This window comes from Pipra filicauda, unplaced genomic scaffold (genome assembly GCF_003945595.2).
Source record: "Pipra filicauda isolate LSUMZ 115617 unplaced genomic scaffold, ASM394559v2 scaffold319_size1146426_pilon, whole genome shotgun sequence".
Taxonomy (NCBI): Eukaryota; Metazoa; Chordata; class Aves; order Passeriformes; family Pipridae; genus Pipra; species Pipra filicauda.
The window spans coordinates 78,688-105,669 of NW_024104442.1; the positions used below are offsets into that span (position 1 = coordinate 78,688).

The following is a 26,982-nucleotide window of genomic DNA, read 5'->3' on the forward strand; positions in this document are numbered from 1 at the left end:
AGAGCTCTGCTGCAGGACCCTGTTTGGAGAAGGGATTTCCAGCTCCTTCCTCTTCCACATCTGCTGCCGATCCCATCCCGGGATGGGGCTGGGACAGAGTTGACGCTTGGCAGCCGGGCTGGGAGGGATGATCCCCCCACCCTGGGCTAAGGGGGGCAGCCCCAGGGCAGCCTCTCACCCCGAGGTGCTGCCTGAGTCACCGTGTGGGCAGGAGTGGGGTCCCCTGCAGCTGCTCCTCAGGATGCTCCAGGAGTTCCAGCATGGGACACAACCCCTGGCAGGTACAGCATCACACCGGAGGCTGGTGACACTCCAACAGACCCCCCCACACCCAGCCGGGAGGCAGTGACAGGCAGCCCTGCCTGCTCCAACCCATCTTCCTCCTCCTGCTCCAGGACGGAAATTCCTGGGGGAGCAGAACTTGTGGAACACAGCCCCCCGGGATCCACAGCCTGCCTGGGACCTCCCTGCCCCAGCCTGCCCGGAACCTCCACCCCAACTGCCTGGAACTTCCCTAGCCTGGCCAGCCCCCGTTACAGCCTTCCTGCCTGGGACCCCCAGCCTTCCCGGGGACCCCCAGCCCGGGGCTGCAGCATCCCAGTGCCCCGGGATGGGGGTGGGGGCGGCAGGGCCGCCGGAGCTCCGGGGGCCGGGCTGGGCGAGGCGGGGGGGTCTCGGGCCGGGGCGGGGGCGCAGGCGGGACCTCCCCCCTCCCTTTCTCTTCCCCTCCCGTCCCCTCCCCCGGCCGGTCCCCTCCTCCTTCCCCTCCCGCCCAGGGCAGCCGGCGCCGGCCCGTCCCGTCCCGGGGCTCGGTGGGCTCCGCTCCGCTCCCCCGGCGCTGCCCCCACCCAATGCGGGTGTCCCGGGTGGGCGGCAGCCCCCGGCCCCCCCCGCCCCGCCATGGCCCGGCTCTCCGTCAAGGACCACCTGGACGGGATCCTTTCCGACTTCGAAGGTGCGGCCGGGGCTGCGAGAGCGCGCGCGGGGGACCCCCCCTCGGGGTTGGGGGTCGTGGGAGGAAGGGAGGATGCCCCCCCGGAGGGGAGCATGCTGCTGGATGGGCGTCTTGGGGGGCTGTGGTGCTCCCCGAGGGCTGAGCATCGTGGGGGGCTGCGCCCCCCCCGCGCGGAGGCGGGTTGTGGGGAGGATGCTGCTGGCTGGGAGTTTTAGGGGGGCCGCAGTGCCCCCCGGGGGTGAGCAGCGTGCGCTGGGTATTGCTCCGGGGGAGATGCTGCTGGGCTGAGGGTCTGGGGGGGCTGAGCATGGCGGGGGCTGCGCTTCCCCCCTGGAGCTGGATATGGAGGGGGAGGGTAATACCTGCCGGGGGCTCCGCATCGCGGGGAAACGAGAGGTCCCCCCCAGACTGGGCATCGTGGGGGGCTGCACGCCCTCCTTGGGGGCTGAGTATCGGGGGGTGGTGCTGAGCATCGTGGAGAGACGGGATCCCCCACGGACGTCGGGGGGGTTGTTCTCATCTCCCCCCCCCCGGGGGCTGCGCGTGGTGGGTATGTGGGTGCTCTCGGGGGGTGCGACCGTGGGGTGGGCAAGGGGGAGGCTACCAAGCGCTGCAGGGAGGGTGGGAGAGGTGTGTGTGGACCCCCCCGTGTTCGCGTGGGTGCGGGTGCGCGCTCCCCGTGTGTGCGCGCTCCCACCCGCGGGCCGGGGGCTGCGGGGGGGCCGGGCCGGGGGCGGGCGGCGAAACCCGACCCCGGGGCTGCTGCTGCCCTCGCCGGGGAGGAATGTGTGCACCTACCCCGAGCATCTTAACCCCACCGCTGCCGGCTGACACCCCCTCAATCCCTGCCAGCACCCCAAAATCCCCCGTCATCTCCCCCAAACTCCCTACCATCCCTCCAAGACCCCTGCTAAACCCCTAAATCTCCTGCCACCTCCTCTTCACCTCCCCACATCCCCCAGAGCCCCCTGCCACCCTGCTTTCACTCCCTGCCACCCTGCACACCCCCTGCTACCCTTCGACCCCCCTGCCACCTCCCACCCCCCCACCTTGCCCTGCATCCCCCCCACTGCTCCCCCTCTGCCTATCAGGGACACCATCTGGGATCTGGGTGAGGATGGGTCAGGGGCCAGGGTCATGTTTGGGATGAAAGGAGGCATTTGGGGTGCCCCAGGCAGTGCCAAAGCAGAGAGATGGATTGGGGAGGGGGTCGCCGGCCCTATGACCCCGTGGCCCCAGCAGCCCGGCCGGTGGGGCCGGGCAGGACTGGCCACAGAAATACCTGCCCTGGGGAGAGCTGTGATTAGCAGCGCCCACAGCCCGGCCTCTGACCCCTGCCCTGCCCCGGGCACGGGGGGAGCTGGGGAGGGGATGGGACCCCCACAGCCCCGCTGCCCCCCACACCACGGCCAAGCCGTGGGGCCGAGGAAGAGGAGGGCCAGGGCGGCCTGGTGCCAGCGGGCGCTGTGCTGGGGCAGGTTGGCACACGTGCCAGTGCCAGGGGGATGCAGGGGTGCAGTGCGGGCCCCCCCAACCCTCCCTGGAGGGAGGCAGCCACCCGCCGCTTGGCAGAGGGGGAGAGGAAGGCTGGGGGGGGGCCTGGGCTCCCGCGCTCCCCCCGGGGCCACGGGACCGGCTGCCGGCACCGCACTGTGCTGCTCTGGCAGCGCCGGCAGGAGCGCGGCTCGGGGGGGGCCCGTGCCGGGGCTGGAGGGAGGGGGCAGCTGCACAGTGGGGTCTTCACGGGGGTCAGACCTGGGGAGAGAGGGTCCCCACCTCTGAGGCTTTGCACTGGAGCCAGGCCCTGTGACACCCACGTTGAGGTTGGGGGATCCATGTGGGGGGCACGTTCGCACCCCGGGGCCGTGCCGCGGGCTCATGGCTGCTGTGAAGCCGCACGGGAGGCAGAGCTGTGGCGGTCCTGCTGCGTGCGGTGATAGCTCTGCCTGCCTGCCATCAGTAGGCTTCAGGGTTAACGCCCTGTAAAGGGCAGGAATCCTTCCCATCCCGACTGTTGGATGGATGCAGGGGGAGAGGGTCGGGCGGGGATCTGGTTACTCGGCCAGATCCCTTACAGGGGGAATAAAGCGGGCAGTGTGTGTGAGGGCAGCCGGAGGCACGGCCACCCGGGCGAGATAAACCTGGGAACAATGATAAAACCTGGGACAATGCAGCAGGGCTGGGAGGGAGCTGACTGCGGGTGGGGTCCTGGGTGGGACCAGCTCACAAGTGAGGGGCACCTGCAGGTGCTGGGGGGACTCCATGGGGCTGGGGACGGGGCAGAGATTAGTGGATGCCATCAGGTGCCACTCTCATGCCATCATCTCTCTGCCCACAGCACTCAAGAAGTCGTTTGAGGCAGAGGATGGGGATGAGGCGCCCAGCTTCCCACTGGTGTTGCCGCTGTCCTCGGGCACCGGCGAGAACCAGCAGCTGCTCCAGCCCAGCCACCCCCCCTGCTCGGGCACTGCCGCCGGCCCCAGCCCAGCGCCCAGCCCCGTGCTGCGGACCCGGCTCAGTGCCAGCCATGCCACTGGCCGATCCAATGGCACTGCCGGCACCGGCATCGCCCGCACTGCCTCCTTCCAGACCCGCCAGGCCTCTGCCACGGGGCCAGGAAGCGATGGCGAGAGCCTGCGCAGCTCATCCTCCAGCCTGGAGAGCCCTGCACCCACCAGGCCCCTCCTGCCACCGGGCACCCCCCCAGCCACCAGCCCTGGCCTGAAGAAGGTCCCATCCCATGGAAGCGTTTTCCCAGGGGTGCTGGATCACCCTCTCCGTGGGGCCGCCGCCAGCCATGGCTCACTGCCAGCGCTGGACCTGCACATCGCCGAGGAGCCAGGGACCTCTGTGCCGGACCCCTCGCCATGGAGCACCCAGAGCCCTGCGCCCCAGCCTCACACCCACCAGCCTTCCTCCTCCTCCTCTTCCTCCTTCTCCTCCCTGGCCCCATACAATGGCACAGAGGCAGTGCCAGGGCTGCCCACAGTCCCAGAGGGGCCAGGGCAGTGGGACGTGGCCCCCCGCATGCTGTCCCGGCCGCAGCTCAGGGTCACCCTCAGTGCCAGCCCCATCCCGTCCCGCCGGCACCCGCCGCTGTGCTGGGGCCAGGGGGAGGCAGCCCCAGCCCCCACCACCCTCTCCCCGGGGAGGGTTGAGGGGCTGCCCCCACTGCCAGCCCCCCAAGCCGCCTCCTTCAAGCTGGTGTCACAGCCACAGACAGTGCAAGTGAGCTCCCAGCCCGCCTTCCTCGGGGGGCTGGTGCTGGTGCCGACACTGGGGACACCGGCAGCGCCCCGTGGAGCCAGAGGGAACCCCCCCAGCACCGGGCTGGTGGGACCACGGGGACCCTGCGTGGTGGCAGCAGCTCCCAGCAAGGCTGCAGACGGCAGCGGGGCAGCGGGGACACCAGAGCACGGTAGGACTCGCTTCCTCTTCTGTGCCCTCTCCCCACCAAGACCCCTCGGTGGGCACAGCGTTGCCAAAATACCCCCACCGCTGATGCCGGGGAGAGCGTGGATGTGGAGTGACGGTGATGCCGGGGACAGCAGGAGCCCTGCCAGCTCACTGCTCCTCATGCCGGGGGGCCATGGAGAGCGTTGGATGTGGGGGGGCTGTAGAGCGCGGAGCCGAGCTCAGCGCTGGCAGCACTCCCGGCCCCGGGGTGCCTGGCGAGCTTCCCACGCCGCCCCGGCGCTAATTGTTTTTCCCGGCACGGGGAGACAGGTCGGGACACATGTGCCCCATCGCGCCGGGCCCCGCGCGTGCCGCCTATCGCCGGGATCTTGTCCCGCGTCCAGCGCTTTCTTCCCCAATCTTCCCTCCTCGCCTTGGCACGGGAACGGATCCTGTTCCTCCCTTCCCGTGGGGCGCAGGAGGTGGCGGGGGGCCAAGGTGCGCCGGGGCGTGCTCGGCGCACACCGAGTGCCACGGGGAAGGATGCCGTGCCCCCGGCTCCCACCGTGCCGGGGTGGGCTCTGCCGAGCCCATGCCCGTCCCCAAGCATGGGGTGAGGGATTCCCCGTGTTCCACTTCCCGGCGGCTTCTCCAGGAGGGCGCCGGGGTGGCCGGGAGACAGCCTCTGCCGCCGGGGCTCCCCGTTCGGGTGCTTGGGGCTCCTTGCCCGTCTCGCTGGGCTGTCGTGGGGCCGCCGTCGCCGGGCCCTAAGTACTAACGCGGCAAAGGCATCCATACATCTGCTCCGGGCTGCGGTGAATCATCCCCCAGCAATGCCCGTGCGCTGCCCAGCCAGCCCGGCTGCCCCGCGGCACCCGGCCGGGAGGAGGGACGGCTCTCCGGACGAGCCGGGGTCATGAGGACACGGGGGAACAGAGCTTGAGGCTGAGCCGGGGTGATAGGGACACTGGGGGCAGCGCTCGGGGCTGAGATGGGTGATGGGGACAGGGATATGGTGCTCAGGGCTGAGTCAGGGGCGTGGGGACACACAGGGACAGCGGTTGGTCCTGAGGCAGGGTGACAGGGACAGTGCTCAGTGCCAACCCGGGTTAATGAGGAGATGGGGACAGTGCTCAGGGCTGTGACAGGTACACAGCGCTCAAAATCAAGGCAGGGTGGTGGGGAAATGGGAACATGGTGCTCCAGACTGACCCAGGGTTATGGTGACACCGGAACACTGTGCTCAGGACCTACCCAAGGTGACGGGGACACATACAGTGCTCAGGATGGAGCTGTGTTGATGGCAGGCAGTCGAGCGTGGCGTGCCCAGGCTACGGGGTGGGACACGAGCCAGCGGGCAGCGTGTGGGCACCGGCTGCCCTGCAGATGGCCCGGAACCGGCAGGGGACTGGCAGATGCCACTCAGGCACAGCGGTTTCTCTGCCAGGAAGAGGTGGGAACGATCTGTTTCCTCTCCCGGGAGGCCACCCTGGCCCCCAGCCGCTGACACCCGTGGGTGGCCTTGGGGTGTTGTGGCACGCTGGGTCGGTCCCACACCCCGTGGGAGGAAGCTCCAAGTGAGCCGGCGGCCGCCGTGTTTCACTTCCACGCCGGGTCGCCCACGCAGGGCCTGGGGCGAGGAGGAGGAGGAGGAGGAGGAGGAGCGGAGGAGGAGCCGTGGGCCGCAGCCGTCCTCCGCCTTGCACCCCAGGAGCCATTTGGCCCCAGTGACCAGCTCTCGGCAGCAACAACCCCGGCTCTGGCCGGCTCGCCCAGGTAGGGATGGTGTGGTGGCACCGGGAAGGGCGGTGTGCGGGCAGGGGGGTGCTGTCACCGGGGCTGGGTGACTGTCCCTGGTCCCCAGTCCCCAGCGGTGCTGCAGGCTCAGGGTTTTGCTCGATGGTTCACTTCTGCTTCTGCTCAGTGACGGTCCCCAGCCACCCCCGTCCCCATCCCATGGCTCTCTCCTGTACCAGCCAGACAACCGGGCTGGCTCTGGGTCTGACTGTACATGGGGATTGTCACCACTGTCCCCTTGGGATGTGTTTGGCACTTGGGACAGGCACCAGCATTTCTGGATCATGTTGGGCTGGGGGGTAGAGCTGTGGTGTGGCTGGTGTGGTGGGTGCATCCTCAAAATCCTCCATCCCTCTGCCAGAGGGGTCAGCTCCCTTGCACCGGATCCAAAGCCACTCTCTCCCCATCCCATGCCCAATTTGATGCGGTGGCAAACAGTGGGAGTGGGAGCAGCACAGCGGGAGCTCCTCTCCTGGCTCATCCTCTCCCAGCACCCTCCACCCTTGGAGCCTTATTACAAGCTTCCCTGGGAACTGGCCAATTAACCCCGCATCAGTAATTAAATGCATGGAGGAGACCACGGACCTGGGATTACTTGTCCCTGCCTGGAAAATAAGAGCATCTGTGATGAGTCCTGGAACAGGTCTGGCTGCAGGAGCCATTTGCCCCAGAGCTCCGTGGGGATGCCGAAGAGCTTCCACGTGGCCACCCGGCTGCTGGCCATTGCCGACAGGGCTTTTTGGCACCAAGGGCTGGGGCAGTGGGGGCTCTGACCCTGTGGGGGAGGCATTTGTGGCTGCAGCATCCAGTGTCACCCCTCAGCTCCACCAGACGTGTCCTCTGGCTGTGGTTGTCTCCTTGGTGCTACCACTGGCACAGCACAGGGAGATGGCTGAGCCCCTGCATGGGTGCTGCACTCTGGGGACCACCCTGGGAGTTGAGGGGTGCAAGCACTAAATCCTGCCTGCTCCCTGCCTGCAGTGTCCAGCCATCTGGGATAGCTCCAGGCAGTGGCTGCATCACTTGGTTTTGGATCTGTCCTGGCAACTTCCAGGGCTGGCAAGGACCAGGAAGTGGGGCCAGGGTGGGTGTGCAGGGGGGCCAGTGTCCCCCAGGAGCAATGGCCTGTCCGGATGAGCATCTCTCCCAGTGGTTGTCAGGATCCCCTTTCTGATGGGGACATCCCATCCCACCTCCCTGCCTGCCTGTGGAGCAGCCCACGAGGAGGGGCAGTGCTGGATGGGTGGATCCCCACAAGAGTGGGCACCCTGCCTGCTATCAGCACCCCCATCTGGGTGTCATTGCTGTCACCAGGAAATCTATGGCTGTTTCGCCACTTCTGAGGAACACCCCGACCCACGGGGGCACAGGGCAGCTGGCACATGTGACACTGCTGTCCCCCCCCGCCATCGCCCTGGCAAGGTACCCACCCAGTGGGCACAGGGTGCTGGGTGCCCCCCCTCCACCAGCTGGATGCTGTTGCCATGGCAATGGGTGTGTCCAGCTCCATCATCTGGTACCCCAGATTGGCTCAGGTTGGCCCCTGCCCACATGCCCTGGTCCCCTGGCTGTGTGGCACATGGACACGGCCTCGGCAGGACACCTGGCAGCCTGGGCCATCACAAGCTGCCACTCCGGCCTCGCTGGTGCCAAGAGCTGGCTGGCACATACGGGGGAGGCTGTGGCGTGGGGGGATGCAGGCACCGTGGGGCACTGCGGCAGTGGGGGGGTGGCACGGCCACCACCCCTCATCCCACCCTGCTGTACCAGGGCTGGGCACGGGTGCTACTGGGGTGGTCCCTGGTGCCAGGGAGTGCGTGGGTGCCAGCGGGGATGGTACCCACAGTCAAACACTCCCACTCCCCTTCAGTGCCACTGCAACTACCCACGAGGGCGATGGGTGCTGTGGTGGGGAGTAGGGGTGTCCCTGTGCCATGGGGGTGGTCTGCATCCACGCTGGCCTGGCTGGAGGCTGAGGTGGGCACAGTCGGGTGGGCACAGCGGGGTCGGTGCCTTCCGCGCTCAGCAGTCAGCCGGCAAACTGGGCACAGGGGCTTGGCTGTGGCGGGGAGGGGGCTGCGGGAGGCGGGATATTGCCATGCTGGTCATGCGTGGGAGCGGCAGCCGAGCCGGAGCCGGTTTGGTGCCAGCCGGGAGCTGGCGGAGGAAAGGGGGCCGGGCTGCGGCGCTGCTGGGGCTGGGGATGCTGATGGCACCCGGGGGAGCCCCCCCGACCGTAGCGAGGAGCTGAGCGAGGGCACCGCGGCGCCGAGGTAGGACCTGAACAATGGCCGTGCTGGGAAGCAGGAGGAGGAGGAGGAGAAGGAGGAGGCAGAAAGGGATTGGAGGCCCCCCAAGCTGCCGCACAAAGGGCTGGAGCGGGCGCAGGGCTCCGGTGGCCCCCAGACTGGGGCGTGCTCTGGGCACGGTCCCCCGGACAAACCCCGTGTCCCGGGGGCTCAGGCTGTGCCGGTGCCTGCTCTGCGCTCTCCGACCCCCCCCAGTGCCCCCAGCCCAGCAGTGACCGACGCCTGGGTACAGTGTGGGATGGCTCTTCCTGCCCCGGGCCGGGAGTCCTCTGGCTGTGCCGGGGCCGGAGCGGTGCTTCAGGAGGTGGCCTTGGCATGGGCGGCAGCACAGGCCGGGCAAAGGAAGCTGGCCATGGCCATGCTGCCCGATGCCACATCGCAGAGCAACCGGTGGCATCGGGGGGGTCCAGTGGCAGAGCCACCTCGAAGATGCCCCTGGCAGCTCCTTAGCACCCTCAGTGTGCTGGGGGTGGTGTGCTCGTGTTGCCAGGCTGAGTGTCGCCGGCTGCCAGGAATGTGCCGGGGCTGTGTGCCCGCCGGCGCGGCTGCTGCTGGGGCAACGGTGCCGGCGGAGGGGTGGGCACCAGGGGCTCCGGGCTCACCTGCCTTTGCCCACCCGTGCAGGGAGCAGCCTGGAGCCCGAGGAGTGCAGCATGGAGCCGCCGGCCGTGCCGGAGGAGGAGGTGCCCGTCACTGTAGCGCCCGGCCCGGTGGGTTGCCAGCTCTTTGGATATGTGGGAATTGAAGCTGTGCTCGACCAGATGAAAATCAAAACCATGAAGACGGGCTTTGAGTTCAACATCATGGTTGTGGGTGAGCATTGGGTCCAGGGTTTGCTCCTGGCTGAGGTGGGAATCCTGGCTCTGATTCTGCTATGCCAGGGAAATTATGCTTTTAAGGGGTTTTAAGGAAATCTAAGGGATTTTAAATTATTTAAGTAGCAAAGAATTGAAGAGGAGTAACATCCCATACCCCAACATCCCATATCAGCATAACATAGTGATGCTGATAGGTGAGCTCATCCCAACCTCTGGGATGCTCCCAAATGGATACCAAGGTGTTATAACCTTGGGAATAAATTTATATGGGAGATAAACCAGACTATTCCAACCTCTGGGATGTTCCCAAATGTCTACCAAGGGGTTATTGCCTTGGGGAATAAATTTACTTGGGGGGATAAGATGGGCTATCCCAACCTCCGGAATGCTTCCCAATGGATAATGAAGTATTATGGCCTTGGGGAATAAATTTATTTGGGAGGTAGATTGAACTAGCCCAACCTCTGGAATACTCTCTAATGGATACTGAGGTGTTACCACCCTGGGGGACAAACCAGAGCTGCCGGTGTCCCCTCAGGGCAGAGTGGGCTGGGCAAGTCGACGATGGTGAACACCCTCTTCAAGTCCAAGGTGAGCCGCAAATCCTCGCAGCCTGAGCAGGAGGAACGTATTCCCAAGACAGTGCAGCTCCAGTCTATCACCCATGGTAAGGTTATCACCATGGGGACATGTCCCACCAACACCTGAGAGAAACAGAGGACCAGGGGGAGGTGTGAGGGCAGCCTCTGACCCCCCTCCCCCAGTCCCCTCCTTCTCCCAAATGCTTCATCCCCACTGACCCACCTCTCTGCCCCAGTCATCGAGGAGAAGGGGGTGAAGATGAAGCTGACAGTGACGGACACGCCGGGGTTTGGAGACCAGATCAACAATGAGAACTGGTAGGACACAGTGGGATGCAGCAGCCCAGCTTGGTGCATGACAGTCTGGGGGGGGAATTGAACTCAGATGCTGTCCCCCAACTCGTCCTCAGCTGGGACCCCATCATCAAGTACATCAACGAGCAGTACGAGAGGTACCTACGGGAGGAGATCCTCATCACCCGTAAGAGGAAGATCCCAGACACTCGAGTCCATGGATGTGTCTACTTTGTCCCCCCCACAGGTCACTGGTGAGTCCTCACTTGCAGCACCTATGGGGTGATGGGGTCACCCCAGGGTGATGGTGATGGGGTCACTCTGAGGTAATGGTGGTGAGGTCATCCTGGGATGGTTGTGTCACCCTGGGGTGATGATGGGGGGGTCACCCCAGAGCAATGGTGGTGATTCCACCCCATGGTGACAGTGGTGGGGTCACGTGAGGGTGATGGTGGTGGTCCTTGGCAGGCTGCGCCCACTGGATCTGGAGTTCATGCGGCGGCTCAGCAAGATTGTCAACGTGGTGCCAGTGATCGCCAAAGCCGACACACTCACCCTGGAGGAACGGGCAGAGTTCAAGCAGCGGGTGAGGACAGGTCCTGGGGCACTCCTAGGGTGCCCCCTGTATCCCCAGCCCAGCTCAAGTCCTGTATCCCACAGATCCAGGAGGACCTGAAGACCCACGCCATCAGCATGTACCCACAGGAGGACTTTGACCAGGACCCTGAAGACAGGGCACTGAATGACAGGATTCGGGTGAGTGCCAGGATGCTGGGATTGGGGGTGCCAACCCTGGGGAGAAGGGTGGGTGAGAGACCCTCTGGGGCAGCCCAGAGCACCCGGGGTGAGCACAGCACTCTGCACCGGCAGGAGAAGATCCCCTTTGCCGTGGTGGGGGCGGACCAGGAGCACCAGGTGAATGGCAAGCGAGTGCTGGGCCGCAAGACCAAGTGGGGCATCATCGAAGGTGAGCGGAGCCCTTTGCACCTCCAGCCCTCCCCAGGCGTGGGGGGCCCGTGGGGCTGCAGGGAGCAGCACCCAGGGGTGCGTCCCTGCCTGGGTGTGTGCTGAGATGTGTCATGGAGTGCTGGTACCTGGAGCATGTTGGGATGTGCTCCCTGGGCATCCGCCCACCACCATATCCTCCTGCCCACCCACTACCCACCTGCTGCCCCTCTGCCTTGCTTTGCAGTGGAGAACCCAGCACACTGCGAGTTCCCCCTCCTGCGGGACCTGCTGATCCGGTGAGTGGGGGACCGGGCAGGGGATGCTGGAGTTCCTGATGTGACAGCAGGGCAGACTGGACAGTGACATGATGCCCTTCCTCCCCTTGCCACCCTGAGCAGGTCACACCTGCAGGACCTGAAGGACATCACCCACAACGTCCACTACGAGAGCTACCGCGTGCGGCGGCTGAACGAGAGCAACCGGCCAGTGCTGAGCCCCCTCAACGGGCTGCCTGGCAAAGGTGAGGGTGGCAGCCACCTCTGAGCCACCTCATGCCCCCCAGAGCCACCACTGGACCCCGTGGCAGTGCCCACTCCTGCCCACCATGGCTGTGCCCAGACCCTGCCTGGGGTGAGGAGCCCATGTTAATTTGGGGTGAGGTGACCCCTGACAGTGCCCAGCTGCCCCGATGTGGTCCCTCGTCCCCAAGCTCTGCTATGGGCACCGACCCCATGGACCCTGTGTGACATTAAAGGTCAGGCTGGAGCCTTCAGCCTTTGCCATCAATCTCCTCCTGCTGCACTCTACACTTCTGATGTGCCACCACTCTCCTGTGCTGCTCCGGGATGAGACTCCCCCAGGCACCCTGGGCAGGTGGGGGTGCTGCCCGTGGGGTGTGCCGGGGTGGGCAGGGTGTGGGTGCCCTCCCCATGGTCACCTCACCCGTCCTGCCCTGTGATAGCAGCTGGCACAGGTGGACTTTGAGCCACTTATCAGGTTGTGGAGGTGCCAGGAGGGGTGTGGAGGTGCCAGAGGTGTGTGGAGGTGTCAGAGGGGTGTGGAGGTGTCGCCTGCAAGGATGTGAGGGGGCTACACCCAGCTGTGGCACCCCCCTGCCAGAGGGTTCAGCCCCCAACCCCTTCAGGTGGGCCCAGTGGGTGCTGCCCTGCTGGCATCCAACCCTGGCACTCTGTGGGGATGGGGTGTCCAGGTGGTCCCCCCAGTACTCCTGGGGTGCATGAAAGGCCCCTTTGTGCCTCCTGCTGTGGGCAGGGCTGGGGCACGGTGCCAGGACGGTGGCACAGGGTGTTTCCTGCCTGCCCCAGCCCCGCCGTGGGGCTCGGCATCACCGCCAGCACCGGCACCCTTTGCCCGGCCCCGCGTTAATGATCCACCTGCCGGCGTGGCCGCCAGCCCCCAGCAGCCACCGGGCCGGCCGTGCGCGGTGCTGGTGGCAGCAGCTGGGGGTCCTCAGCACAAGTGGCTTGGAGGGGCTGGCAGCTCCCTGCCCTGTGCCCCACCCCTCAGCCCCAGCACCCAGATAAGAGCGGCTGCCGGCAGCACCGGTTCTGGGGCGTGCGGCGTGGCCGGGAGCGCCGGCGGGACCATGGCGAGGGTGAACCTGCTCGCCCTCACCTCCTGGGTGGGCATTGCCCGGCTCTGCGCCGTCGTGCTGTCCTGCCTCACCTTCAGCCTGGTGGCCTCCACGGGGAACTTCGGGGGTCCCTTTGGGACGTGGTGCATGTTCACCTGGTGCTTCTGCTTCATCGTGACGCTGCTGGTGCTGCTGCTGGAGCTGCTGGAGCTCTACCCCATGCTGCCACTCTCCTGGGATGATTTCACCTCGGCTTTCTCCATGCTGGCGGTGCTGATGGTCTTCACCACCTCGGTGGTCTTCCCTGCCACCTTCATCAGCAGCCCCTGCAGCAGCAGCAAGTGTGCCCGGCAGGCTGTGGCCACCACCACCTCCTTCCTCTGCTTCCTCGCCTACGCCGTCGAGGTGGGACTGACCCGTGCCAAGCCCGGGGACATCAGCAGCTTCCTCTCCACTGTGCCTGGGCTCCTCAAGGTCTTCGAAGCCTACGTGGCTTGTCTTATCTTCTCCTTGCTGGATGAATACAATAAGGAACCCGGCCTGATGTGGTGTGTGGCTGTCTACTCCATCTGCTTCATCTTCACCCTCCTCATCATCATCTTCACCATCGGCCGGTGCCTCGCCTACATTCCCTGCCCGCTGGACAAGGTGCTGGTGGGGTACAGCTTCCTGGCCCTGCTGATGTACATCACTGCCACCGTCCTCTGGCCCCTCTACAGCTTCAAGGGAAAGGGCCGTCCCAGTGACTGTGGCAGGGGCTGCCCGTGGGACAAGCACCTGGGGGTCACCTTCCTCACCATCTTCAACCTCATCGCCTACTTGGTGGACCTGGTCTACTCCAGCAGGATGGTCTTCATCAGGACACCTTCCTAAGGGCTCTGGGTGGGGTGAGGACTGGGTTGAGGGCTGGGTCCCAGCGTGGGGATGCCGGTGGAGCAGAGGAAGAGGCTGGATGCCTTGGAAAGCTCCTTCTCCCTGCGCCAAAGCAGAGCTGTGAGGCACTCCCGGGGTGTGCTCAGCCGGGGGCCCCATGGGCTGCACAGGTAGGGGGCTGGGGGGGCCACAGGGGACTACTGAAACCCTGGAGCTTGGGGGGGCTTTGGGATTAAATTGGGTAATTTTTCACTTGTTTCTGCCTCCTCTTTCTTCCCCTTCTCAGTTTTCTTCAGGATCCTCCCAGGGGGGTGAGAAACTGTGGGGCACCAGCAGCATTTGGGGCCACGGGTGACTCTGGGGGACAGCAGCAGAAGTATGGGAGGGCACCAGGCTTCAGCAAATACTCCTTCTCCTCCTTGTTGACTTGGCACCGGAGTGAAGCAGGGCATGACCAGGAAAAGCCCAACCCGGATGCCTTTTCCTTGGCACCTGCACGGGGCCCTGTCAAACAGGTTCAGGAGGAATGTGGCTGCTGGGGGGGTTCTGAGAGCCTGCCAGGTTCTTGTCACCAGCACTACGGGGTCCTTGTCACCGCCACAGTCACCCCAGCTGGAGCCCTGCTGGGTTTGGTCCCAGCCACGTGGGCAGGAGCCCTGTGCCTGCTGTTTACCCTTTGGGGGTAAACTCCCCCTCCCTGGGGGAAAATGGGGCAGAGGGGTGGCTGTCACCCAGTGCCATCAGAGCTGGTGGTACTGACACATGGCACCAGGGAGATGGTGGCACTGCAGGCTGAAAAGAGGCAACAGTGCAGTGAAGGCAGGGGAAGGCATGCCCGCAGGCAGAGTCCTGGCACTGTGCTCCCGGATGTGGGATGGGTGCCCATGGGGCACCCCGGAAGGTTTTGGGGCCACTGTCCCCACGCCGTTCCTTATGCCACTGCTTGCCCTGGCCACAGCCCGGGGCCATCACTGCTGCCTCGGGACTGCCAGAGCCGTGTCAGGGTCCATCACTCCTGCCTTGGGGCTCTCAGGGTGACACAGAGTAGGGTCCCCACCATCAGGAGATGGCAAAAACCAGCCACCACGAAAGAGCCCATGGGTGCCCTGGTGCCTGGGCAGGTGGGACCTCCATGCTCTTTGCCAGGGCCACTGCACTGTGGGGTCACAGCACCTTCAGAGACAGCAATGTAGAGTGGCCTGGTGGGTGTCCCCATTGCCCGGTCCATGTCCCCACAGTGGCCATCACTGTGGCACGATGGGCTGCTCCCCTGCACCCCAGGCAGCGGGGCTAGAGGGAACGGCAGAATTTTGGGGGGAAATAACAGGAAAATGGCAGTGGAGAGGCACAGCCTGGTGCAGCACCTGAGTGTGGATATTGATGATGCCCAAGATGATGGAAATTCCCAGAGGAAGGAGGCTGGGAAGCACGGGGAAGCTGGGAAGCATGGGGAAGCAGTGGTGTGGCTGGTGATGAGCTGTGCCAGTAACACGTTTGGCTGGGGGTGGCACACGGGCAGTGCTGGCACGTGGGGTGTGGTGGGGCTGAGGGAGCAGGGGCTGGGCTGGCAGTGGGGTGCAGGTGAGTGGCTGGAGGAGATCTGGGGAGTTCCCAGTGGGAGTCCAGCCCAGGAACCCAGGAGTCGGGGCTCAGTGCCTTGATGGGACCCCAGGGCACCTCCCAGCTGTGGCACAGGGTGGGTGCTGAGGGTCTCTGGGAGGACCTGAGACTTGGTGGGTGCAGGAGGCCCCGGTGCAGTGCTGTGCTGTGCCTTGCCAGGCGTGCCCCAGTGCCGGTCTGTGCTGTGCCACGGGAGCCCCGGTGCTGTGCCACGCCGTGCCAGAGGGCCTCTCGGTGCCGTGCCATGGGGCCGCGGTGCCGCTGCGGTGCCATTGCCAGTGCAGTGCCAGTGCTGGTGCTGCTGTCACTGCGGTGCAGTGCCGGTGCCAGCGTGGTGCGGTGCAGTGTTGTGCCGGGGACAGCGCCGGTGCACTGCCACTGCCGGTGCAACGCCGGTGCCATGCGATGCCGGTGCCGCTGAGGTGCCGGTGTGGTGCCGGTAGGGTCCCGGTGCGGTGCCGATGCCGGCGTGGTGCCAGTGCGGTGCCGGTGCCAGTGCAGTGCCGGTGCCGGTGCCGGTGCCGGTGCCAGTGCAGTGCCGGTGCCGGTGCGGTGCCGGTGCCGGTGCTGGTGCCAGTGCAGTGCCGGTGCCGGTGCGGTGCCGGTGCCGGTGCCGGTGCGGTGCATTCCTCCCCCTAGGGGTCGGTGTGCCGCGGCGCGGGGGGCGGTGCGGGGGGCGGCTCGTTCCTGCGCACGGCCCGGGACGGCCGGGGCACGGCGGCGGCGGGGAGCGGGCACCGCCGCGGGCCGGTGAGTGCGGGCGGCGGGGGCGGCGGGACCCCGGCCCCGCGGGGGAGGCGGCCGGGGGGAGCGGTGGGGAAGGGGCGGCGGAGCCCGGCCTGGGGGGCTCCCACTTTTCCCCCCACGGTGGGCGGCCCCAGCCCCTCGGGCCGGTCTGAGCTGCCCCGGTACCGGGATGGGTCGCGGGACGCCGTGCTCCGGTGGGTCCTCGGCGGGTCCTTTCCCTCATGCCGGGGCTGCCTCTGCCTCCGGTACCGGGACCCCCCGGCGAGGCTTTCGGCTTCCCTCAATCTGCCACTAACCCTGTTAGCAAGGTGTCCCTGTGTCCCCTAGGGATGCCCCTGTGTCCCCAAATGCCTCTGTAGCCCCAGGAATACTCCCGTGTTCCCCAGTGCCCCCAAGGATGGCTTTGTGCCCCCTCTGCCCCTGTCCCCCCAGGGATCTCTCTGTGTCCCCAGCTGGACAAGCTGCCCGCAGACAAGACCCCTGCTCCCTCCAAGGCCTGATACCCCATTCAGGGTGACTTTCAGGGCGACTTACGTCCCCTCCCTGTCCTGTGGAACTGGGGACCAGGGCCAGGAACCCCCTGGGCTGCCCCGTTACTCACCCTGAGCATCCCCAGCCCCGCGGTGGGTGCTAGCTGTGACGGGTGCTGGCCAGGACGGGTGTTGGGGGACAGCCTCGGGAAGGGGATTCAACTCCTGCCCAGAGAAGGGATGTCCGGCACCAGGGTGATCAGGAGTGCTCCCCGAGAGCAGCTCTTCAGGGCACGGTAGACTGTGGGTGCCCAGAGTGGGGTCCCCAGGAGCATCGGGCAGGTCTGACCCCATCCCCGTGTCCCTGCGACCCTCTCGCTGTGCTGCCCACTGCAGTCGGGTGGGGACGTGGCACCCCGAAGGGATGGCACAGTATTTTGGGGGGACGCGTGTGCTCCAAGGCACTGGCGTCTGCCAGGCAGGGCAAGGGTTAACGGCGGGAGGGTTTTGGGGTACCGGGGTGTCCCCGGCTGGGTAGACCCAGGCTGCTCCTCGCACGGGTGACCTCACGCTACTGCCATGGCAACGGCTCGTGAAGTCACCGGGAGCGGGGCGGCTGCTTCGAGCGTGGGGTGATGGGATGGGAGCGTGGGAGGCAGCGGCGCGTCCCCCGCGCTCCCGGTCACCGCGTCCCCCGCGTCCCTCCAGCATGAGCTGTGCCCCCGCCGGCGCCTCCGCCTGACCCCCGCCGTGCCCGCCGTGCCCGTGTCACCATGCTCATCAAGGAGTACCGCATCTGCATGCCGCTCACCACCGAGGAGGTAAGCGGGGGGCACCGGGACCGGGGCTGGCAGGAACAGGGGTGTCTCGTGAGTGTCAGTATGGAGGGGGCTGTGTGTGGTGGTCCTGTACCCACAGGAATGCAGCGCCAGGGGATCAGGGTCCTCCCCTGAGAGGGACAAAGTGACCCCCTTTGCTGTCCCGTGGCACAGCTCGTGGCAGGGACCGGTGTGTGCTTTGGTAACGCTGGGCTCAGGATGCTCCATGCGAGGGCTGAGCTGTAATTTGGGGTGCGGGCAGGGGAACATCCCATCCCTGGGCACAGTGATGTGGGGGCACAGAGCCCAACAGCAGCACCTGGGCAGTCCCAGGACCACGGGATGAGTCAACAGGCAGAGGGCACTGGGGTTTTGGATACCCATGGCACTGCAGCTGCTCCAACAGGGAGCACAAGCTCAATCCCTGCTTCAGCAGGGAGCCCGAATCCCATCGGCAAACAGTGTGGACAGCTGGACCATCCCTGGCCAAAGGTCTCTCATGAGCATCTGGAGCTGACAGGGACATTTGGGGGGCAAGGAGCTGCAGCAGTGCCCACCCTGGACAGTGCCAACCCTCCCTGGACAGTGTTTTGCTCTTGGCATGTGGGGAAGGTTTTAATTTAGGCAGAGAGGGGTGATAAGATCGCGCTGGCGTTGGGGTGATGGATGGGATCTTCAGTGGAACAATCAAACCCTTATCGCGCGGCTGCATCACCAAACACACATATCATTATATAGATGAGATATCCATACCCACATATATCATATAGATACAGTTTTCCCTGGCTCCCAGGTGGTTTGCTGAGCTGGGAGAGCAGGACACAGGTGCTGAAGCAGCCCAGGGACGTGGGGGTCAAAGAGGGTGCCCCAGGAACCCCCTGTCCACTGCAGGGCTCAGGCTCTGCCACCTCTTGCTCCACGCCTCAGTTTCCCCTCTGGGCAGCGTGGCTGTGCCGGGTGGTCAGCGGGGCTGCTGGCACTGAGGCCGGGCATTGTGGTTGCAGTACCGTGTGGGGCAGCTCTACACCATCAGCAAGCACAGCCACCAGGAGAGCGAGAAGGGCGAGGGCGTGGAGGTGGTGAAGAACGAGCCCCACGAGGACCCCGTCCACGGCCCTGGCCAGTTCACTGAGAAGCGTGTCCACCTCTCCAGGTGAGCCGGCGGCTCCGCCAAGGGGTGCTGGGTGGGCACTGTGAGCAGGGAGCCAATCTTCCCTACAAAATTCCTGAAGAACATCCTTTCTGAGTCCTGGACAGCCTGCAGTGTGGCTGCACACATCTCCCAGGGGTGCTGCCATCATCTCCCAGGGGTGCCCCCAAGTCCTAGAATGCACCCATCTTTGAGACCTGCACCCAACTTTGGGGGGTGCACCTAACTCCCAGGGTGTACCCATCTCCTGGGGTGCACTTCTCTTGGGGGGCTGCACTTGTCACCTGGGCTGTACCCATCTCCCAGGTATATACCACCTTCAGGGGCTGCACTCGTCCTTGGGGGTTATTGACCAGGGTGCACCCATCTTCATAGTAGTGCATCCAACTTCCTGGGGGCTATCTCCTACAGTGCACCCATCTTCCTTGGGGTGCACCCCTTCTCTGGTGGGCTGCACCCTTCTTCTGGGGCGCACCCATCTCAGGACATCCACCCCTCTCTGCTGGTCACCCATCTCAGGTACCAGTAGGTGCCTGGGTGAGGGGCTCCGCAATGCCCAGGCCCTGGAGGTGTCCCCATGTCCCCTGACACAGCCCCAGGTGCCCGTGGGGCTGGCCCCTGGCACTGCTGTCCTCATGTCCCCCCCAGTGCCTGCTCCTGACAGGGAGCCACTGGCGTGAGACAGGTTATTTTTAGCTGCCTCATTCACGATTTCCCTATCAGGGCAGGTACTTATAATGCCTGAAAATTAATCAAAACTCACCTCCTGGCTCCTCTGGGGGCCTGCTCCTGCCCAGGGTGCTGGGAGGGGGATGGGACCACCCTGGGCTCCTGGTCCTGAGGAGGTGGAGGGGTCCTGGGGAAGGAGTGACAGTCCAGGAAGAGGGGTGGGGGTCTCTTGGGGTGGGGACAAGGGGCTGGGGAGAGGGAGGTGGTTTTGGGGAGAGGATGGGGACATTGGGGAGGAGATGAGAGTCTTGGGGTGGAGATTGAGGGTCCTGGAGAGTTGGCATGGATCCCTGAGGGGGCCCTGGGGTGGAGGTGATGGTGCTGGGGAGGTGACAAGGGGTCTCTGAGGGGGGGTGCTGGGGTGGTGGTGACAGTCTTTGGGAGATGAAAGTGTCCTGAGGTGCAGATGTGGGTCCGGAGGAGGTGGTCGGTGTCCCTGGGGTGATGGGGTACAGCTGAGCATCCCTAGGGGGATCCTGAGGGGAGGTGAAGGTGCATGGGGGGGAGCTAGGGCAGAGTGAGGGTCCCGAGGAGGTAATGGGGGTCTCTGGGAAGGGTTTGGAGGTGCACATGAGGTCCTAGGGTGCAGGTGAGGGTCCCTGGGGGCCTGGGGTAGAGATGAGGGTCCTGGGGAGACGGCAGGGATCACTGGGAGTGTCCTGAGGTGCAGGTGGCGATCCTGGGGTACAGATGAGGGTCCTGGGGAGGTGGCAGGTGTTCCTGGGCAGTGATGGGGTGCAGGTGAGGGAATCCTGGGGTTGAGGTGAGGTTGCATGGGGAGGATCTGAGGTGGAGGTGGGTGTCCTGGGGAGGGGATGGGGGTCCCAGAGCCAGGCTGTGTTTGGTGGTGCGGGGCTGGGTGGCACCAGCCATGTCCTGCCCTGAGGGTCCTCTCCCCATGGTCCCCTGCAGCAAACTGCCGAGCTGGGCACGGGCAGTGACCCCCCGAATCTTCTACATCACTGAGAAGGCCTGGAACTACTACCCCTACACCATCACTGGTGAGCCCCGGGAACGGCATGGGGGTGGGCACTGCCAGGAACCCTGTCCCTCCCCGGCAGGGGCCATGGGCTGCCAGGAGCCTGGCCATGGCCTCTGCCCCTGGCCTCACTGCTCCCCCTCTCCCCCATGGTGCCACCCGGTCATGCCACCCCACAATGCTGATGTGCCACGGTGTCTCTGCAGAGTACACGGTAAGGAGGTGGCACGGGGGGACCTGACCCCTTCCCCAGCACCTGGCATGGCTGGGGACGGGGCACTGGGGTGGGCATCCCCCTTGGGGTGGGTCGTCCCTTGAGGATGGGTGTCCCTTAGGATTGGGTGTCCTTGGGACTGGGCATCTCTTGGGGCTGAGTGTCCCCTGGGGGTGGGAGTCCCTTGGGGCCGGGTGTCCCTGAGGTGGGTGTCCCTTGAGGTGAGTGTCTTTGGGGATGGGTGTCCCTGGGTCTGGAGATCCCTTGGGGTGGGTGTCACTTAGGATTGGGTGTTCCTGGGGTGCATGTCCTCGGGGATGGGCATCCCTTGAGGATGGTCATCCTTGGAGGCGGGTGTCCCTTGGGCTGGGTGTCCCTTGATCTGGATGTCCCTTGGGGCAGGGTGTCCTTTGGATGAGTGTCCCTCAGGATAGGTGTACTTGGGGATGGGCATCCCTTGGGTAGGTGTCCCTGGGAGTGGGTGTCCTTCAGAACAGGCATCCCTTGGGGACCAGCTGATAGCCACTCCCTGCAGTGCTCCTTCCTGCCCAAATTCTCCATCTACATCGAGACCAAGTACGAGGACAACTGCGGGGACAGTGAGAACGTGAGTGTGCACCACAGCTGAGCCCTGGCAAACTCATCACAGGGGCCACATGGTCCATGTCACTCACCTTCCCTCCCCTTCCCAGATCTTCCACAGTGACAAAATCCTGGGCGACCACGAGGTCTCTTTCCTGGACATTGCCTTCGACGAGATCCCTGAGCGCTACTACCGCAGCCTGGAGGTACCACGGTCGGGGACGAGGGGGCTCCCTGGGGCCACCCCTCTGTCCTGGGGGGCCTCATGGCCCTGCTCTGCCTGATCCCCCCAGGACCCCCGATTCTTCAGCTCAGCCAAGACGGGCCGGGGGCCGCTGCGGGAGGGCTGGCGCCAGCACACCAAGCCCATCATGTGCTCCTACAAACTGGTGAGCGTCAAGTTCGAGGTGTGGGGGCTGCAGACGCGGGTGGAGCAGTTTGTGCACAAGGTGAGGGGCATCCAAGCTGGGCTGGGCGGATGTTGTGGGGACAGTGACAGGGTGCTGACCCCCCTGGTGCGGTGCAGGTGATCCGGGACATCCTGCTGATCGGGCACCGGCAGGCGTTCGCCTGGGTGGACGAGTGGTGCGGTGAGTCTGGGGGGTCACCCTGGTGCTGATGGGGAGGGGGGCACACGGTCCCCGTGCTGGGAGGGGGCTGCAGGTCTAACTGCTGATGCCACTAACCCCATTGGCAGCTCCCACTCTTCCTCCAGCTCCCCTGCTGCCTGCACTGCCTGCTCTGCCTGCTCTGTTCCACTCCCCTTGCCCTCACCCCTGCCTGCACCCTGCATGCTGCCTGCTCTGCTGCACACCTGGGGGGGACAGGGAGAGGGGTCCCAGCCTGCTGCCTGCACTGCCTGCACCCCTCCCTGTCTGGCAGGAACACTCACTGCAGGCGCTGCCAAGCACAGACACAGGGATGGGAGCCCCGGGTTTGGTGACAGCCGGTGGCGGGTGCTGGCGGGAAGCAGGGCCGTCCTGGTGAGTGGCTCTCTGCCTTCCAGACATGTCCCTGGAAGAGGTCCGGGCCTTCGAGACTCAGATGCAAGTGGCCACAAACCAAAAGCTGGGGAGCCAGCACCCCTAACTCCCGCTGCCTGCCAGGGCCGGACACTCCAGACCCCGCCACGCTGCCTGCGGGCAGGTGCAGGCAGGGGAGCTTGTGCCCCCCCTGCACCCCACGGCAGAGGGTCCCCCCTCCTGGCTGCCCTCCCCACGTGTCCCCTGCCTGCGCTGCCTGTCCATCCCTTCCCCGCTGCTGGCTGGGCTGGTGCCGGAGCGGGTGGCTGGCTGCGCTGTCCGGCTTCCCCTTCCCTGCCTGTGCCCTTGTCCCCAGCCCGTCCCCCAGCTCGGCGGGGAGCCGAGGTGCAGGGCGCAGGCTGCCCCGGGATGAGGGGGTGCAGGACGCGGCCGTGCCGAGCGGCCCCAAGCCCGGCTGTGCTCAGCAGGGATGACGATGGAGGACGTGCGGCGCTACGAGCAGGAGACACAGGAGGCCACCAACGAGCTCATCGGCCTGGTGGCACCTACCATCTCGGTCAGCGAGGTGGGGCAGCCGACGGCCACGCACTCGGCCCCTGCCAGCGCCCCCTCCACCCCCCTCAGCGACGAGGCCCCCGAGTTCCTCGCTCCCCCCAAGACTCGCCCGCGGAAGAAGTCGGCGCCGGAGACCCTGACGCTGCCTGCGCTGCGGGAGCGCACTGGCGCCGAGTGATGCTGGCAGTGCCACACCGTGCTGGACTGTGCCAGCTCCACCGCCCACCACGGCCCCTCCGACAGGCACCGACCCCAGGGAGGGACCCGCCGTCGGGGCGCTGGGAGCCCCGGGGGGGTGCTGGCCTCCCTGAGCCATTGCGGGTGCCCAGGCAGGTCAGTGCCACCGCTGCCGTGCCACACCCGCTGGCTGCACCAGGAGAGGACACCAGGCCCGTGTGGGTCCCTGGCAGTGTCGGGCAGTGCTGCAGGAGCCGGTTCCTTCAGCCCCACCCACCCTGGTGTCTGCAGGGGCCATCGAGGCTGGAGAGCAGTGGGGAGGTGCCAACTGGTGCCCGCCGGCCGTGGCCAGGCTGGTAGGAAGTGCCAGGCTGGAGCAGTGCCCTGCAGGGTAGGCACCAATGCAAGAGCACAGTGCAGGTGACAGTGACAGGCGACAGGGCGCTGGGCTGGGGCTCCCCGCAGGACCCTGGGGGCTGCACAGCCCCGTGCACGGCTGGTCCCACAGTCGGGGTCCCCTTCACTGTCCCTCCAGAGGCTGTGGCTGCCTGGGAGGGGGCTGGGGTGGGCTCAGCCCCTCGTTTTGTTTGGGAAAACAACGGCCTTTTTGGAAATAAAGCTTGAGACACGGCGGCCGGTTGCTGGCAGGGGTTTATTTGGCGCTGTGGAGGGGTGCCATGCCTGTGCCAGGGTGCTGCGTTCCCCCAGGACTGGATGTGTGCAGTGAGGGATGGCTGGATCGCTGATCCTGGGATGGGGAGATGAGGTCCTGGGATGGGGCAGCGAGGGCTGGGGGGCAGCTGGGCAGGGCAGGTAGGACGGTGCTGACTGTGCGGGATCAGCCCAGCACGGGGGTGATGCCCCCACCCACAGCAGCAGCAGCACTGGGCTCCCCTCCCTGCCAGCCATCATCATCATCCTCCAGCCCCTCGGCCCCTGGCACAGCAGACGCCTCTGCTCCCAGCAGGGCAATGTAGTGGGAGCTGCAGTAGACAGGTGCCTTGTTGGGGCTGGAGTAGACCTGCTCGGGCCGCAGGGAGGCAAAGGGGTTGCTGGCGTAGCCCACGATGTGTGTCTCGAGCTCCACGAGGATCTGCAGGGAGGCCTTCAGCTCCTGCTCGCTGTGGGAGAGTGGAGGACAGGCCTGTCACCGGGCAGCTGTGCCGGTTCAGGGGCCGTGGGGCTGTGGGGCTGCGCTCACCTGTACACAGTGAAGAGCACGGGCAGGCCATAGTCCCGCAGCAGCAGCAGGGTGGGCAGCCACCCCGCCAGCAGGTCTGGGCAGGCGTGGAAACCTGTGGGGTCACAGCAGTGAGAGCTCCACCCCCTCCCATCCCACCCCGGCCCCACAGAAGGCAGAGGTGAACTCGAGGCTGCGCTGCCTCCAGGAGCTGAGGCAGGTGGAGGAGAGGTACATGGAGATCCTTGAGTCCATCTGCCAGGTGGGGACATGGTGGGACACTGGGGACATGGGAGACATCTGGGAACATGGGGAGACAGATGTGTGGAGCTGGGGAAAGCCATCTCCAACTGCACCCACTCCATGCTAGGGACCCCAGGGCACATGGTGGTACTGGTGATAATGTTTGGAAACCCTCAGCAAGGTGAGGTCTGGCTCCCCACCAGCACAGGGGGCACTCTGGGTCCTGCGCTGAGCACAGCACCAAGCACTGGCAGGGACCCCTCTGACCAGCAGGTGGGTGACACAGGCAGGACAATGAGTGCCTGGTAGGGGACGAGGCAGCCACATCCCAGGGGATCACTGCAGCTGCCCACTGTACCTCGCTGCAAAGCCCTGGGCATGTCCCAAGCCACCTGCAGGCTCAGCCCCGGGTGCTTCAGGGTGCTCAGGGTGGTTCCCGAGTCTCTATCCTGTGCCCTGCGGGGATGTCCTGCTCCCAGGTGTGAGGGTCCAGCCTCTTCACAGCACAGGCACTCACCTGGGTGAAATCCCACCACCAGGTCAGGACGGGCAGCCAGCTTGGTCTCCACGTGGCTTTCCCAGAAGTCGTGGTAGAGCCCCTTGTAGCTGCTGAGATAGACCCTTCCCCGGGGCGCTGGCGTGGCCAGGGGTGGCCTCATGATGGGTCCGTCCACCACGTCCACACCCACCATCACCATCTCCATGCCCTGGTGCCCTGGAAACATCCGTGTCAGCTCGTCGTAGTCCGTCGGCCGGGTATTGAGGGTCTCCACGTGGGAGGCCCCCACCACGTGCACGGTGAGGGGCTTGGCAAGGGGGTCGATGCCGAAAAGCCGCAGCCCCAGGCCGATGGTGAGCGGCCGTGAGTGGAAGTCGGTGACCAGGCGCCGGATGGACTGGCGCAGCTCCCCGTCCTCCGGCCGGGGCTTCCCAGCGTTAGCCCAGAGCAGGGTCATGTACCGCCCGGCCACGATGGCACCCAGCTTCTCCTCCAGCTGCTCCTGCATGGAGAACCAGTCCTCCCAGCCCTTCACATCCCGGGCGGGTTTTGTCCAGGTCTCCGTGGGGAAGGGGATGTCTCCTGGAGGTAGGGAGAAGGCTGGAGGGCGCAGTGGTGGCCCCACAGCTCAGGCTGCCCATCCCACCTGTGCTGTAGGAGTGCTAGAGGAGAGGGGCTGGGGGAGGGACCCTGCATCCCACCATGGGACCTCTGCAGCCCGGGATGGGGGTCAGGCAGGCTGGGGGGGATGTGTCCAACCTGTGAAGACGAGCCACTCCACCAACCGATCCAGGGCCACCAGCTTCAGCTTCTTGCAGAACTTCTTGTGCAGTGGCCAGTTGGCACGCTGGCATGCCACGCCACAGTAGTACACGTTTTGGCACCTGGGCAGACAAGCAGCAAGCCCAGCCATGGGGAAGGGGGCAGGATCTGTCCTGCTGAGCCTGGCTCACCCCCTCCCAGGGCTGTGTCACTGTTTTGGGGGTGCCCTCAGGTTGAAGGTGGGCGCTGGGGCCAGACACCCCTCACTGCACTCCAGCCACTGGGCTGGAAGCGAGGGATGGATCCATCCCTGTGCCATCAGACCATCCCTTCCATACCTCTTGCAACGTCGGAGGCTTTTGGGGTCAGGGAGGGCATCAGGGAGCTTCTTGCATTCAGCACAAAACTTGAAGGTGTCCTCCATCTTCTGGAACATGTCAAAGTAGGTCCGGATGCCGAAATCGCTGCCGCTCTTCCTCCCGTCCATGGCAGACCTGCACATGTTGGGGGGTGAGCAGGATCCAGCCCACTGCAACCACAGTGGGGCTGATGTCCTGCCTCCGAGCCTGCCAGGATTTTTATCTCCAGCCAGGAGTATCCTGGCCTGGGTGGGGATGGGGAGCTGGGATCCCTGGAGGGGTGCACCCAGGAGCCCATCAGAGCCCACATATGGGCTGGGCCGGGAGGGTGGGATGAGCCAGGAGAGACACACCAGCTGTAGGGGGACACATGGGATGGCCTGGCCGGGGCGGGGTGGGGAACGTGCACCCATGAGTGCTCACTCACTTGTAGTCCTCGTAGCTCTCCATGTTGAGCTTCTTTAGGATGACGTGGGACAGCCCCGGCACGTTGCGGTCCATGGCCTGGAAGCCCAGCGAGTCCACGTCCGGAGCCCTCGCCGCCCGCTCCTCCACGACCTTCTTGGGGCGGCCGGCTTTGGGGGCAGCGCCTGCTGGCTGGGCCGTGGGGGCTGCAGGGCAGAGGGGTGCGGGCGGCGGGGCTGGCTGGGGGGTCCCCGTGTGCTGCTGGGGTCCCCCCCGCCGCCCACCGCCCCCACGGCGCCTCCCGCCCGCCATCCCCTGCTCGTCCCGGGGGGCCACGGCGGTGCCGGGAGATTCCGGGAAGTCCAGACAGTCTGTGCCGCTGCCGGGCTCAAATGTCAGCCCCTAGGGGGAACGAGGCCCCTCCAGCGGGAATCGGATAGCGGAGCTATTCTGGGCATCCCCTCCCCGGGAACGGGCCAACCCGCTCCGGGGGTCCGGCTCCCGCCCCGAAAGCCGCGGTGGTGGCGGTGGGGTCCCCCAAGCCCCCCTAATGTGCCACACTGCACAACTGGGGGGATCTCGGGGGGCTGCCCAAGCCCCTGGGACCCCTTGTCACCATGGGGCCGTGGGGTCCCCACCCCAGCCTGGCCTGCGGGGACGCCCCTCTAACCCCCTCAGGGCCCCCAGTGGGGTGTGAGGGAGTGGCTGGGTGGGCACCACAGACTCCGCCAGGAGGGGTGAGGGGCCACAGTGGGGCTGGGGCAGCAGCTGGAGTGCTGCAGGGGCACCGTGACCCTCCCTGCAGCCTCGTGTGCCAGGACACACGGGTGGGCTCGGGGGGAGCCCGCCCACGAGGGGCGCGGGTAAGGGCAGCCCACACCCATCATGGCGGCGGCAGCGGCTTCACGGACACGCCCCACCACACGTGTGAAGAGCCGAGGTCTC

The 26,982-nt window shown here is 65.9% G+C and overlaps 4 protein-coding genes across 5 annotated transcripts; 3 read left to right on the forward strand and 1 right to left on the reverse strand.

Annotated features, from left to right (window-relative positions):
• Positions 1-851: 851 nt before the first annotated feature.
• Positions 852-11,884, forward strand: LOC113996768 (septin-9-like). Its single transcript, XM_039383653.1, is given in 12 exon segments — positions 852-878; positions 880-955; positions 3,294-4,373; positions 9,082-9,270; positions 9,814-9,942; positions 10,093-10,174; positions 10,267-10,404; positions 10,619-10,736; positions 10,811-10,906; positions 11,021-11,117; positions 11,343-11,394; positions 11,497-11,884. Coding segments are annotated over 12 exon segments (2,229 nt in total). The 3' UTR covers positions 11,642-11,884.
• A 94-nt stretch (positions 11,885-11,978) lies between these two features.
• On the forward strand, positions 11,979-13,817 carry LOC113996767 (myeloid-associated differentiation marker homolog). The gene has a single exon (XM_027738019.2). It carries the CDS (start codon positions 12,336-12,338, stop codon positions 13,563-13,565), a length of 1,230 nt encoding a protein of 409 aa, XP_027593820.2. The 5' UTR covers positions 11,979-12,335; the 3' UTR covers positions 13,566-13,817.
• A 2,088-nt stretch (positions 13,818-15,905) lies between these two features.
• Positions 15,906-23,222, forward strand: LOC113996769 (cytoplasmic phosphatidylinositol transfer protein 1-like). Of its 2 annotated transcripts, none has more exons than XM_027738022.2 (10): positions 15,906-15,935; positions 17,111-17,223; positions 18,225-18,373; positions 20,012-20,100; positions 20,285-20,292; positions 20,828-20,899; positions 20,985-21,080; positions 21,168-21,323; positions 21,401-21,464; positions 22,325-23,222. In XM_027738022.2, the coding sequence occupies exons 2-10, from the start codon at positions 17,176-17,178 to the stop codon at positions 22,588-22,590; spliced, it is 948 nt and encodes a 315-aa protein (XP_027593823.1). In that variant the 5' UTR covers positions 15,906-15,935; positions 17,111-17,175; the 3' UTR covers positions 22,591-23,222. The 2 variants fall into 2 exon arrangements, with proteins under 2 accessions (XP_027593823.1, XP_027593824.1); XM_027738023.2 differs by lacking the exon at positions 22,325-23,222 and adding an exon at positions 21,881-22,321.
• A 1-nt stretch (position 23,223) lies between these two features.
• Positions 23,224-26,884, reverse strand: MSS51 (MSS51 mitochondrial translational activator). Its single transcript, XM_027738018.2, has 6 exons — positions 26,060-26,884; positions 25,612-25,767; positions 25,271-25,395; positions 24,530-25,093; positions 23,791-23,884; positions 23,224-23,710 (listed from the first exon to the last, which is right to left on the reverse strand). The coding sequence occupies exons 1-6, from the start codon at positions 26,347-26,349 to the stop codon at positions 23,428-23,430; spliced, it is 1,512 nt and encodes a 503-aa protein (XP_027593819.1). The 5' UTR covers positions 26,350-26,884; the 3' UTR covers positions 23,224-23,427.
• Positions 26,885-26,982: the final 98 nt, after the last annotated feature.